Here is a 14,776-nt window from a genome sequence, read left to right as displayed (position 1 = left end):
ACAAAATTATGGGGCTCCAGAGATACCACTGGGAGTGACCCTGAGCACAGAGCCAGAACTGAGTGTGACTCAAAATCCCCCCCAAAGAAACAAAATTATGAAATTTTAATTAAGGTACCCAATTTTTTTTTTCTGCTTTTTGGGTCACATCCGGCGATGCACAGGGGTTACTCCTGGCTCTGTACTCAGGAATTACTGGCAGTACTCGGGAGACCATATGGGATGCTGGGAATCGAACCCAGATCGGCAGCGTGCAAGGCGAATCACCCTACCCGCTATGCTATCACTCCAGCCCCCAAGGTACACAATTTTTAAGGAAAGAATAATCACTATTTCTGACAATTCTACAGTTCTAATAATTCCGTATCTTGTGTCCCAACTATGTTCCCTTTCTACAAACCCTTATTGCTTACAAGTGCTCTTGGAATTCCACATAATTGTCTTCCTTGTAGATATGAGTACATTCCATTTCTTTTTTTGTTTTTGTTTTTTTTGCATCACACCCAGCAATGCTCAGGGGTTACTCCTGGCTTTGCACTCAGGAATTACTCCTGGCGGTGCTTGGGGGACCATATGGGATGCCGGGGATCAAACCCGGGTCGGCCGCGTGCAAGGCAAATGCCCTACCCGCTGTGCTATCGCTCCGCCCCGAGTGCATTCCATTTCTAACTACAGTAAATCCTCATAAAACACTATTGATAGGTTCTTGGGATATGTCATCTTAAGTGAGACAAATGTGCATTACAATTTTGCTACAGACTTAATTGGTAAGGAGACTGACTGGATGTGGAAGGAAACCAGAGTCCAGAAACAACCATGCAGAAACCAATAGAAGATACAAACTCCACAGTGGCCACAGCTGGAAATATGTTCTTTCAGGGTAGTGTCTGTGTCTATAATACCTGACATAATACCTTTAAATATTCAATAAGACATGACTACACTGATAACACAAATAACTCTGAATCAGTATCAAGCACACTGATGACTGCCACAAATTTACAAGTCACCAAAACTACTGAAAAATAATTTTTCATAATTAAAAAAAAGGTTGCTACAAGTTCAAATAAAATTGGAGAAATATTCAGCATAACATTAAGCACTCTATAGTCTCTATAGTCTCTCACTGGGTAACTGATTTTTTCCCTGATACCTCTGTCATAAACTACCTCTGTTGTTTTCTCAAATAAACTCAAAAATTCTACTATAGACAGGCCAGGGAAATAGTACAGGCAATGAGGCCACGCAAAATGACTTGAATTTAATCCCCACATTACAGGGAGTCAAGTAAATGGAACTACATCATCAGGCCCTATCACTGAACTGCTTACTGGCCCCAATGGTGAAAATTGCCAGGAATGGTCATCCAGGATCCCCTGAACACTGTTTCGGAGACTAAAAGAGGAATTCACTTTGAATTCAGGGCTAAATTTTAAGTATCAATTTCCCTAAGTAGCAAATTAAACTTTTAGAAACATGAAATGGGCAAAGACTGAAAACAAAAAGACATCCAAACAACAGATAAAAAGCTTATTTCAAAAATGGCTACTTACATGCAAAAACTCCATAACTACTTTGTCAAATTTGGTTTGTTTCTGAATATGATCTAATGTTTCCTGGTGTAAAGGACTCTCCAGATGCAGTTCAATATCCTTTTCTTCAAATGTCCGAAATTTACAAAACGAGCATGTGAATGCCATTCTGTAAGGAAATGAAAGGTTTCCTAAATATCAACTTATTTAGAAAGAATTCATTAGCATATATCAATGAAACTGAGTTTATCAGCATAAAAGACTTTCTTCTCGGTTTTTTTTTTTTTTTTTTTTTTGGTTTTTGGGTCACACTCGGCGATACACAGGGGTTACACCTGGCTCATGCACTCAGGAATTACTCCTGGCAGTGCTCAGGGGACCATATGGGATGCTGGGATTCGAACCCGGGTCACCCGCATGCAAGGCAAACGCCCTACCAGCTGCGCTATTGCTCCAGCCCAGACTTTCTTCTAAGACTTAAATTAAGCTGACAAATTTTGCTAACATTAAAAAGCACAAAATCCTGAGGTATCTATTTAGAAAACACTATCATTTGCCACTCTGCATTTCTGGCCCACCCAAGAGATGCTAGTTACAAACATAAAGCCAATGAAGTACTGCTTAGTGCAGTACCAAATCAGAGGTAGCCAAATCTAACCTATTATATACTTTCAGGAAAAAAAAAATTATTCGGTGCCCCTGGAACTCTCTATCTTCCTTTTCCTTTGGGGGGAGGGGGGAGTAAAATAATTTAGGAAACATGAGAAAGGGACAAAAAGAAACGTATTAAAGAAAACAGGTTGCTCAAGAGGTGAGAGCCCCGTAAAATAAAAGGAAATAATTACATCCCAAGTAGAAATGTGGTGACCCTAGAATGGGGATGCACCCCGCCTTTAAGGAAACTAATAGAAAGCTTCCCCAATTGCACTCAAGGCTACTACTCTTCTCCCTGGACCATTCCATCACCCTACCCAGGGGTAGTGGCAGTATTACCTATTTTGGCAAACACTATACTAAGCTATCTACTTCAAGCTTAGCCCAATTAGAAAGCTAAAGCAAACACCAAGCGATACCAAATCCTGAGGCTCCACAAATTATTTTACATAATGTTCCATTCTCAAGCTTTCAAACCACTAATTTAGTTATCAAACTATACAGTGAAGAACAGAACCAACCATAATGCACTCCTTAGAGTTTTGGGATGATCAAAAGTATTCCCCTTGAAAGACTGTTACAAGATGAACAGACTGGACAAATGCATACATATATTTAGTAGCTCAAAAGCCACTTCACAATAATTTCCAGTTTTTCTTCTATTTAATAACTGCTCATATATTCTTGATATTTCCTTTTCTTTAAATGATAAGTTTGCTAACTGATCTACAGTTTCTATTTCCTGTTTAAACATTGTTATTAAATTTATTTTACTAGTTATAAGTATGGGATCTGTGGGTCACTACTAAATTTAATTCTTTGCATGACTTGAGAAATTTATTTAACTCTCCAGGCCTTTGTTCTCTTAAGACGAGAACTCTCACAGAAGTCTCTTCAAGCATTAGAAAGATTAGCACTTTTTATTCAGTACTTATAATAGCTTCTGGTAATTATTCAATTACCTACTAGAACATCCTAAAGGAGGCAACAGTGTATTATTCCCCCAAAATGTTTTACTGGTTCCTGGGAGCAGGTGACAGTACAACGGTTAAGGTACATGCCTTGCACTTCACCTGACCTGGGTTCAATCCACAGCACCACATGGATTGACCTGGATTCAATGCACAGCACCTCCACCATCATCAGATGCAGCTCTGGAGGCCCGAAACGCTGGCGGGACTAGTTCAGGAGGTCCCAAGCACTAATGAGGTGGCCTGAATATTTCTAGCATTGCAGGGCTAAGCAGCAGGTAGGGTACTCACCTTGCACAATGCCAACCCAGTTTCGATCCCCAGCATCCCATATGGTCCCCTAAGTCCTGCCAGGAGTGATATACCTCAGTGCAGGTAGAGTCAAAAGTAACCCGAGTGTTGCCAGGTGCAACAGAAAAACAAACAAAAAAAAAACCCAAAACCCTATATATTTTTATTTTTGTTGTTGTTCTTCACACTAAGCAGTTGCATGTAGTGCCAGGGATCTGAACTTTGGTCAGCTACTGCAAAGCAAGCATCTTTCCAGAACCAATCTCTCCAGAACCAAAATTTTATTCTCATTTTGTAAGCATAAGCAGTACTTGACAACTTCATAGAAAAAGATAAAACAAGTAACAATTGACCTTTTAAAATGCTTTTTTAGGAGCTGGAGTGATAGCACAGCGGGTAGGGCATTTGCCTTGCACGCGTCTGACCCGGGTCCGCTTCTCAACATCCCATATGGTCCCCTGAGCAGCGCCAGGAATAATTCCTGAGTGCAGAGCCAAGAGTGACCACTGTGCACTTTTGTGTGACCCAAAAAGAAAAAAAAGCTCTTTATACATAATTTTAAATTTTTGTAAATTTTTTTCTATTTCTTATGCCTTCTTCCATGTTATTATAGGTTTTATAACTGTTGTTTTAAACAAACACCTGTCCTTGTCCAGTATGTTTTAAACAAACTACTGGATCACTCTTTGTTGCTGGAACTTGGTTCATATTAAAAGTTATGTAAGTAATTTTGTAGGATATACCTTATATGTTTAATTCCTAGCACTGTAAATAAATCGCACCATTTTCAACATTTAGAGTTTTATTATTTTCTGGAAAGATTATAAAAAATATTATGACATTTTAAAATCCCACTTTTCAGCAGTTATAACTACATTATAAGGTTGAACAAATTAGAATCCTCTGTATCCTGTTACAAATCAGTATTTTCTTCTTTCCTAACAAAATGTATTAAATTTTCAGTTTCAGTAAGCTTTAACAATTATTTCCTTTAGCTATTGTTTCTTCACCAAACACATTAGTTATCTTTTAAAAAATTTAAAAAGATAAATTTTGATCAATAAATGTTAGCGATGCACAGGGGTTACTCAAGGCTCTGCACTCAGGAATTACTCCTGGTAGTACTCAGGAAACCATATGGGATGCTGAGAATTGACCCGGTCGGCCGCATGCAAGCCCTACCCGCTGTGCTATTGCTCCAGCCCCGACTGCATACTATTTAAATAGTAATCATTTCCCATGTTTGTATTTTCAGGTGTGGGGGTTCTGATTCAAAAAAGTGGAGTGTTAGCCTGGTATGTTCCTAAGTTTGATATCACAAGGTCCACTTACCCACATTATCACTATGGTACGGCCCTGGCAGCCCCTGAGCACTGAACCATCAAACTGGCTGAAGAACTCCTGGTATGGCCCTTATACATAATTTTACTTTTACTTAACCAAATCTAGTTATCATTTCCCTGGTTAATTTGTAAGCCTAGAAAAAAGAGCTTGCAGAAAGTAATTTGTTTTTCTCTAATTCCCACTATCCAGATTTTATAAATCCATTGTGTTCATGAACCTTACTGATATTGTTGACCTAAACTTTTCATTATGCTATATTCTGATTTACAATGAATTTGTTCTTAGTTCTGCTATACTTAATGCTGCTGTCTAGTTCCACGTATTTTTTAACTTTCACAGTTTTTTTAACATTTTACTATCTTGAAAAGATAGTAGTAAGTCATTCTTCAGAATTTTCTTTAGAATGAGGACCAAGAAAACCCAAAGTCTGCAGTATTTAGCTCCCTATCCCAAAATATCACTACGTATCCATGTAGTGGTTTACTTAATGTTATGACCATATTTATTTTTAAGAACACTTGTGGGGGCTGGAGCAATAGTACAGTGGGTAAGGCGTTTGCCTTGCACACGGCCGACCTAGGTTCAATTCCCAGCATCCCATATGGTCCTCTGAGCACCGCCCGGGGGCGATTCCTGAGTGCAGAGCCAGGAGTAAACCCTGTGCATTGCCAAAAAAGAAAAAAAAGAACACTTGTGTTTCTATGATTGTGGTTGGAAGCAGAAAACAACACACTATGTTTCTGGGTCAGGAAGTAACAGGTACAGTTATTAGTTTCATACCAGATGCTCCTACCAGCACTGGACAAAACTTATGGATCAGACAGCCTCCCAGTCACTACAGGACCTGATAAGGATTGTCCCTCAGCACCAGAATTAAAAAAATAAAAGCAGGGGCTGGAGCGATAGCACAGCGGGTAGGGTGTTTGCCTTGCACACGGCCGACTCGGGTTCAATTCCCAGCATGCCATATGGTCCCCTGAGCACCACCAGGGGTAATTCCTGAGTGCAGAGCCAGGAGTAACCCCTGTGCATTGCCGGGTGTGACCCAAAAAGCAAAAAAAAATTTTTTTAAAATATATAAAAAATAAAAGCAACTTACTGTATTTCTGGAGTATCAAGAGTATCTCACCCGCACAAAAGAGCCTGGCAAACTCCCTGTGGCGTATTCGATATGCCAAATACAGTAACAATAACAGGTCTCATTCCCTTGACCCTGAAAGAGCCTCCAATTATTGGGAAAGATGATTAAGGGGAGGCTGCTAACATCTCAGGGCTGGGACGAATAGATGTTACTGGTGCCCACTCAAGCAAATTGATGAACAATGGGTAACAGTGATACAGTGATTTTAATTTGGACTATTACAGAAGTGACCTTTCCCCCTTCATAAACATATCAGAATCAAATATTTTTCATATTCCTTTAAAGCTGCTTCATCAAGGAAATCTTTCAATAAACATAATTTGTTAACTCTACTAGCACAGACCTGTATCCATCTCCGTATTTCTCACTGTTCTTCTCTCTTCTGCGCCTTTGCTTCTCTCGCCGGGCTTCAATCCTTCGCTTTTCTTCCTCTTCTTTTTTAGGATCCGTTTTTGCTAAAATAACAGAAAAAAGATCAAAATAACCACTTTTCCACTCTCCCTTTACAGCCAGCCACCAATGAATGAAACGTATAGTTTACTTGAGAATCAGAATCTAAACTGAACTCAGGGGAAAAAATCTGTTCAGGATTAGTCAAATTTTCGAAACTTCTCATTTACTTTATACACATTATGAATTTTGCAATATATACTTTTTTTTTGCAATGTATACTGTATGTATTTTTCTTTAGATCTACCTTTTTTTTCTTTTAGGTATTTTAGGAAATAGTACCTAAAATCATCTTGAATATCAAAGAGTTTAGGAAACATTAATATAACCTAATCTTAATGAAAATGGAAATTATCAATAAACACTTAGACCCTTGGATACATATTCAGATAGATTACAGCAGCTCTCCCAAAGTTTCTTAAAAATCTATAAACTCCAACAAGCCTGAGATATAGCACAGGGCTTGTTAAGGTCACCTACATTACACATGGCCAACACAAGTTGATCCCTGACACCACGAGATTCCCCCAAGCACCACCAGCAGTATTCCTGAGCACAAAGCCAGAAACATGTACTGAGCACTGCTAAATGTAGCCACAATCTTTCCCCTACTCCCCTGAAAATCTATAAACTCTAAATTAAAAGTTGATTTTCCCCCAGATGTTTAATATAAATATAATGAAGGAAAATACTGGAACCAGAGAGACAGTACAGCATGTAATGTGCTTGTTTGCACATAGTTAACCTATCTACCATGTGTGTAATACCCTACACACCTCTATGTTCCCCAGAGCCTGCCAGGAGTGATACCTGGAGAGTACAGAAACAGGAGTAAGTCCTGAGAACAGCCAGGTATGGCCCAAAAACTAAAACAGAAAATACCCTTATGAAACTTGTCATTTTAGCATTTAAAGTAAAATTCCATGTCAAATTGAATACTGAGGACAGGAAGCATGCACTGTATTCGACTAATCCGGGTTCAATCCCTGTCACCTGATATGAGCACAGCCAAGAGTTACCCCTAAGCTCAAAGTCAGGAAACAACCCTAAGCACAGCTGGGTATGGCTCTGTAAAACTCTGAGGTAGGGAGTTTATAACAATACTGTGGAACCATCTCCGTTGTTAAATTCTAATTCATCAGCTCAAAATGAAAACCATATAACTAACTACCCCACTATCTTTGCCCCAAGCCCCAAATAACTACTACTACTGTCTGCCTCTCTAGATCTCCCTATTTTGGATATTTCACATATACAGAATCATGAGATAATTATATAGTCTTTTTGGTCTAGTTTATTCAACACATTTTCAAGATCAATCCATATTAGGTACCCATTTATCAATAACTCCTTCCTTGTTGTGGCTGAGTAATATTCCATTATATGAATAGATCATATTGTATTCATTCATGTGTTGAACACTTGGACTGTCTCTCAACTTTTGTATAATAAATAATGCTGCCATGAATATCTGTGCACAGGTGTTTTGAGCACTTTAGGAACAGAACTGCTTAGTCATATGATAAATCTATTTTTAATCATTTGCAAATTAACCAATTGCCAAAGCAGTTGCACATTTCTGCGTTCCCACCAAAAGTATGTGACAATTTAATTTTTATTTTGGTAATCCACTTCCCACAATGTCAAACAGTATAAATTCAAATATATTCTAGTCACAAAAATATTTGCTCATGCAATTTATTTCTTTATGGTTTTAGGGTCATACCTAGGAATGCTCAGAGGTTACTCCTGGCTCTATACTTGTAAATCACTCCTGCAGTGCTTGACAAACCATATGAGATGCCAAGGATTAGACCCTGGTTGGCAGCGAGACTATCCTACTATCTCTCTGACCCCTACACTTTTAATTATACTGGATTACTTAAAGAAAAATAACCGGTACAAAGTCATGTATACCTAAACTTGAAAGTAAATGAGTTGCTATATATATATAAATGGAATTTCAAAATTATATAAAATTGATAATGCCTTAAACAGACCATCAAAATTATTTTTGCCATTTAAGAGCTTGAACACTTTCTATTTACATAGCCTGTGTGAGTTAAGACTTCCTATTCCTGAATATTCAGAAATTATCTTTCAAAACACTACTATACCTGATAGTAAAAGTGTGATTCAACCAAATAAGGTAATTTGGGGATGTAAGGGAGAAGATATTGGGAATATGTGGTGCACGGAATTGAACCAAGGGTACACGACACACAAAGCAAGTGCCTTTACCACAATAGTACTACTTCTTTATCAAACCAAAAAATTAATTGGATCTCATCTGTCTCAAAACCAATTTTATGTATCAGACCTTGTAATATTTAACTACACTTGCAAAATAAGTCTTTTTTTTTTTTTTTTTTTGCTTTTTGAGTCACACTCAGTGATGCACAGGGATCAAACTCAGGAATTACTCCTGGCGGCGCTCAGGGGACCATATGGGATGCTGGGAATGGAACCCGGGTCAGCCGCAAGTGCCCTATCCGCTGTGCTAATACTCCAGCCCTGCAAAGTAAGTCTTTGAAATGTGTTCCAAATGGATCAACTGAATTGCCTCTCTGTAATATGGAGTACAAAAATTGATTAAGTTATAATCAATTAGCACAGTATAAAGGTATCAAAACACTAATTTAGTACCAGGTTTCTATAATTCTGGATATTGCTATGCTAAGTGAATTACGTAAGGACCAAATACAAAGGACAGCATAAAAGTATTATTTAAGAACACTACTGGCAGAGTGCTTGCTTTGCATGCAGAAAACAGTGAATTCAATCCTTGTTACATGCCTAATGTGATCCAGGAGCACCAACTATTGTGACTCCTATCACTGCAACAAAAAGACTGTGCTCTCCTATAGTGTGAACAATGGCAATTAAATTGTGTGACCCTGGCTATCACAGTAACAAAAGGAAAGGAGAAAAGAGATTAGAAATAAGTTTTAAAGAATACTCCTTGGTATAGGGATGCAAGTGGTTAGATATAAGAGCAGACTAACATGTATGAGGCCCTAGGTTTAAAAGCAGACCCTACTCACAGAAAAATAAAGTTACTTAACCTTTTAAGTTTTGTGTTAAACTTAAAATAACTGTGTGTTAAAATACACACAATCTGAAAAGACTATGCATTATAATGTGGTATGTAGTATTGTAAAATCTTTTATTTAAATGCTAGCTTGCTATTTTTGTTATTTTGTCTTGGTATTCAGGCTACAACCAGCATGGTATCCATGGACTGTTCCTGGCTGTGCTCAGGAGTAACACCTGGCAGTGCTCAGGGAACCACTGTGGTGCTGAGGATTGAACAGAGGTTCAGTAGTATGCCAAGCAAGTTCTTTATTTCCTGTTCATCTCTCTGGCTCCAGTTTACAATTATGAACAATTACTATTAGCCAATTTTAAACTGGATGCAAGCAACTATCCTTTAGCTCTGCAAATGAAACAACACAAAAATACTATCAGAATCTAAAACATACAAAAGCTACTGTTTGAACTTGTACTAATCTTTCCTTGTTTCTTTTCCTAATCCCTCAATTTTAAGATATTGAAGGACATGGTCAGCACTTCCAGAATCAAAGGAATGCAATAATCTATTATTATGCTCAGTAGATCTTATTTTTAAAAACTGTATTAAAAAATTGAAACTCTGGGCGAACAACAGTATATAGCAGGTAGGGCTTGCAAGCAGCCAACCCAGGTTGAATCCCTGGTAACCCATTAGATCTACCACTGCACTCGAGCAAATTTTAAAATTATCACCTATGAGCTGCTGTATTTTGCTCTTCTGGGGACTATTTTGGTCACTCTAAGTCCCTTGCAATTCACATGAATTTAAGAATCGTTTTGTCAACTTTTGCAAAGAAATTTTGAAATTTTACCGTGGAATCCACTAGTGTTAATCTGTGTGAGGATTATTGTCACTTTGACAATGTTAACTTCTCTATCTATAGACATTTAGTTTTTCTACTGATTTGTATCTTTTAACCATTTCTTTCAGTCTTCAGAGTAGAAGTTCTACATTTCTGTTACATCCATTTCTATTTTAGTCTTCCAAATGTGGATCATAATTAAACATTTTTAATTTGGTTTTCAGACTAACATTGAGCTACATAGTAATACTCTTTAATAGAAATATGGTTATCATTGCAGTTTTAGCAAGTTCTTATTTTTTTGAAAGTCAGAAATAAATTTGCTACATTTAAACTATGAAAAAATATATATATATGGTTATCTTGCCAGTAAGATAAAACAGTTGGGAAGGTGCTTGCCCTGCACGAGACTAATCTCGATTTAATTCCTGGCACTCCAATGGTGCCCAAGGTAAGCTGGGATAGGAGTGATTCCCCAAGTGCAGAGCCCAGAGTAAGCCCTGAGCACAGCCAAGTGTGGCCCAATTCCACCTCCAGGAAAAAAAGAAATATAATTATCTCTAAAATTAGCATATCTAGAGAGTAAAATTATTTTCTAAAAGAAACTTCTTTCCCTGGTACCAAAGGTTACCAAGAAAAATTTCCCTTTGTTCTCATAAGAAAATCTACGTATGTGAAATACTACTTCCTCAATAATACCTCCAATCTACCCATGAAGCAGATTTAACCAAAATCATATGCAAAGAAAGCCCTTTTCAAAACACAGATGTGCTGGTTATATCACATCCTGAAGGATTTAAAATAGAAATATAGACGAGCCAGGGCATGTGTATTTTGAAAGTATCTGGTTAACTTTGATGCTGATGGCTGATTAATAATGTTCAAGGAGATTCACATCTACTATGGACAACTATAATTATTATGCTGCTTTTTTAAATATACATTCTAAAAATATCAGTGTGTCCAGAAACATAGCAGTTTTTTCATTCTTACTTACTGGGTGATTTGCTGGGAGTTGTCTTCTCCGCGGGCTTGGCTAGCTTGGGTTTCTTGATAAAGGTTCCTCCCGGTTTATTAAACGGCTGTATGATTTTTCTCTTTATTCCTCTTGCAGCAGCAACTGTCACATTGGTGGGTTTGTTTTGATAGTCAACAACAATTCCGGGTCTATGAATGCTTCCAAAATCACTCATATGCTGCAAATTTGTGAAATCAATAAATATTAGCATAAAACCCAATGATAAGGTACAAATTCATATAAAATTTGTTATCTATCTAATTTTCACCTGAAAACTCCTCAAAATTTAACTGAATTTTACATGTCCATTCTAAATAAACATACTGAAAAACTTTGTCAGTTATTACATGAACTCAAATCCAGAGGATATTTATTTCCAGTAGAATGAGGGTTATTTCCTATCTTATTTTTACAATTAAAATTACTTGAGATCACAAATAACGTATGTGCCTGTCAGAATATTACCACTTGTACAACTCTCTGACAACTCCTCTTCAGAGTTCCTAATTGATGTTTTCCCATGAAAAGACCTTAAGAGAAATCTTTATTTCACTAAATCCTGGCTTTAAACCAAACTACACAATCAGATCATATTTGAAGAATGAAGTGAAAAAAAAAAAACCAAAAAACAAAAAGAACAAACAGAAATCATTTAGGATTGCTCCCTGTCGAAAAAGGGAATGAGAAAGCGAGATGGAACATTAGTATGAAATAGGAGAGTTAAAGCATAACCATGCATCAACTTCCAAGACACACTTCAGATAAAGAATTGCATCTGACGTTCCATTCCCATTCTTACCTAGAAATACGTATTTTGACCCAGAAGCCCAAGAAGCAAAAGCTTAAGGTGAAGAGTCATACAACCAAAGGACTCTTTATGTCCCTTCCTCTTTTGTCATATGCAAAATCCACTACACCAAAAGGTCACATCTCCATAGAAATTTACTGTGCTAACCTTAATTTTAGAAGATAAGACTGAGGAGCAATCTGAAGAGAAGAATCCAATGGGAATTGTACAAGTGAAGATTTAAAAAAGAAAGCCCTCTTATTAATCGATCTATTTATTCAAGAGGAAAGAAAGCAAGGTCTATTCAGACTACAATGGTCCTACCAAATGCAGAAATACCTGTTTCACTACTATGAAAATAAATTTGGTAACTGAAGTCTCATTAAGAAAAAAATCATTTACCTAATATACACCATAGAAAAGTTCTCCAAATTTCCAAACTTGAATATTTCAATCTCAAAACCCAAAGCCTACTATTTCACCAGTTATCATTTAACCTATAATCATCAAGCAAGGTGGAATAGCAACATATCAGTTGCTTATGTATGTATGTATGTATGTGTATAAACGCGTAGGAATATCTATCTACTCTTGTTTCTAGGTAATTTATTTATAGTCATACCAGAAAAATCTTCATTAATTATCCATTAAAGGTGCAATGCATTTTACAAAGAAAAACAGTTATAAAGTGTAAAATTTCTATACAAGTAGAATCAACTATACTGAGAGTCAAAATTCTGACATACTTTTTTTGGTCAAAGGTACTGTGCTCTGCAAAAAAGAGTATTAAGAACTCACTTTTAAAAACATTCCTTAAATTATAGCAAAAATACAGTGTTTTTCATATGTTCAAATGTATAAAAATGACCACTTCCAAGGCAGTCAAGTTATTTAAGAACTCATTCTGAAATGAAAATATTTGAAGACTAGCCTATTTACCCATTTAGGCAAAAACTATTCGTAGGAAGAAGCTATAAACGTGTGTACAAATGAGATTTCTCAATAGAGAAACTAGAGACACGGAAATAGAAACACCCAGTAGTAAGACATATCTAACAGTGATTTAGCAAAAGTGTACAAATATTTCTACAACTTACACATAACAACTTCCTCACCATGTAAAAATAGCTAAACTATTCTAATCACCAGGTCCACAGTCTCTTGTGTTTGCTGTGAAATATGGGGCTCTGAGGAAACTCTATGGGTTAAGAGTTTAGCAGCAAACAAAACATTTTACCATACATTGCACCTTTAACCTACTCAAAAACTCCAAAGGGTCGTTACCTTTACAATAATCCAAGACTGTCCCACCAGCAAAACTGCTAGTGGGAAAAAATGCAACTCCTTTTAACCCCTTTTAGACCAAACCTAATATCCTCACCTTTTAATAAAGGGAGATTGGACAAAACTATGAACAATCATCTGACACTGCTACTTATTTTCTGAAGTGCTGGAAAAAACTCTTACAGTCAACCTAAAAATTATACTTATAACTCAGCTTCTGCTTCAAAATACACTGGGATGAACAGTGTTTATTCTAGTTAAAAACCATGGTCTTGAAAGGGTTTAAAAGAGTGACTAGTGAAAAGAATCTGAAAAGATTCTGTTGTACTTACTCCTCGGCCTCGGCCTCTGCCTGTTGATGGTCCTCCAAAAGCATCATAGTTTCTGCTTCCAAACGTACTTTCAGGATAAGCAGGCGTTCCTCTCCCCCGAGAGCCTACAGGTGCAGGCTTCATATGGGGTGAAGAAAAACTGCTGTAGGAAGAGTAATTCTCTCTTCCTCTGTCCTCCATAAACCCAGGCCTCAATTTTGAACGGGAGTAAGGTGCTTCCCAGCTAGACCCGCCCTGGTTTCTACCTCCGAAAGAGTCAAGGCTATTCCGGTAGGAGCTCTCAAATCGACCACCATAACTACCTCCGAAGCGGCTTTGTTCGGGTTCATTAAAACCATAGCCAGATCTGTACAGATCTCGCCCACCCAGAGAAGACCTGGAGTCGTAAGACTCATAAGGTCCAAACCTGGAAAAGTTGCACAGTGAGGGAAAAAACAAAAGTAAGCTTACTAATGTTAGACAATTCAAAAGACAAATTATCAGATGACATTTATCAACTAAAATCATTTATACCATACTGGTTTGCACAGTTCTACTTTTGTTCTCACTTGATTAGGGCTGGGCAGTTCAACACAAGACTAGATAGAAAGCTATCTGAGTCAATTTTTAAATATGAATTAAGAAAACCTTAGCTTTAAAATGTGCTTTTTTAGCAGCTTTTCTATTAAAAGTATTTTGTCTGTTATTATTTAAGCCCAGCCCTAGTCTTGGAAAAAGGCATTTTCTAAAGTTCACAAACTATTCAACTTTCTTTGCATTCATCCCTAATATTGAAAAATACAGAACATTTACATTATTTTTGCTTTCAATAAAGACAACAAATTGAAGACTACACAGAGGAAGGCTATTTGTGACACAGAAGAGATCCTTATGCACCCCAATAATCTATATCACAAAACTGCTTGTGTCTGTAGTAGTCAAAATTTGTAGAAACATCTATCATAAAATTTGACAATCTGCCAAACTTCAACTAAGGTCTCAAGCAAGCCTCAGTGGCTTTTTATTTGTCAGCTAATAAAACTAATAATTCTAGAAAGATAAGCACATAAACTAGAACATAAGAGTAACAACACCACCAACATATAATCTTTGCATAT

The 14,776-nt window shown here is 37.1% G+C and overlaps 1 protein-coding gene across 2 annotated transcripts in view; it reads right to left on the bottom strand.

The window, feature by feature from the left end:
* The window catches only part of ZNF326 (zinc finger protein 326), a 36,272-nt gene that overhangs the window by 10,451 nt on the left and 11,045 nt on the right, over window positions 1-14,776 (bottom strand). The window contains exons 5-8 of one of the 2 annotated variants that reach the window (XM_055138938.1): window positions 13,680-14,085; window positions 11,256-11,454; window positions 6,277-6,388; window positions 1,554-1,701 (exon numbers count right to left, since the gene is read on the bottom strand). In XM_055138938.1, coding sequence (XP_054994913.1) covers window positions 1,554-1,701; window positions 6,277-6,388; window positions 11,256-11,454; window positions 13,680-14,085 — 865 coding nt within the window. The remainder of the gene's footprint in view (window positions 1-1,553; window positions 1,702-6,276; window positions 6,389-11,255; window positions 11,455-13,679; window positions 14,086-14,776) is intronic. The other variant, XM_055138939.1, reaches the window with a different exon arrangement.

The sequence above is a fragment of the Sorex araneus genome, chromosome 5 (assembly GCF_027595985.1).
Source record: "Sorex araneus isolate mSorAra2 chromosome 5, mSorAra2.pri, whole genome shotgun sequence".
Classification (NCBI taxonomy): domain Eukaryota; kingdom Metazoa; phylum Chordata; class Mammalia; order Eulipotyphla; family Soricidae; genus Sorex; species Sorex araneus.
Note: the sequence above shows the minus strand (reverse complement) of the source record. Positions and strands in the feature narration are given on the sequence as shown.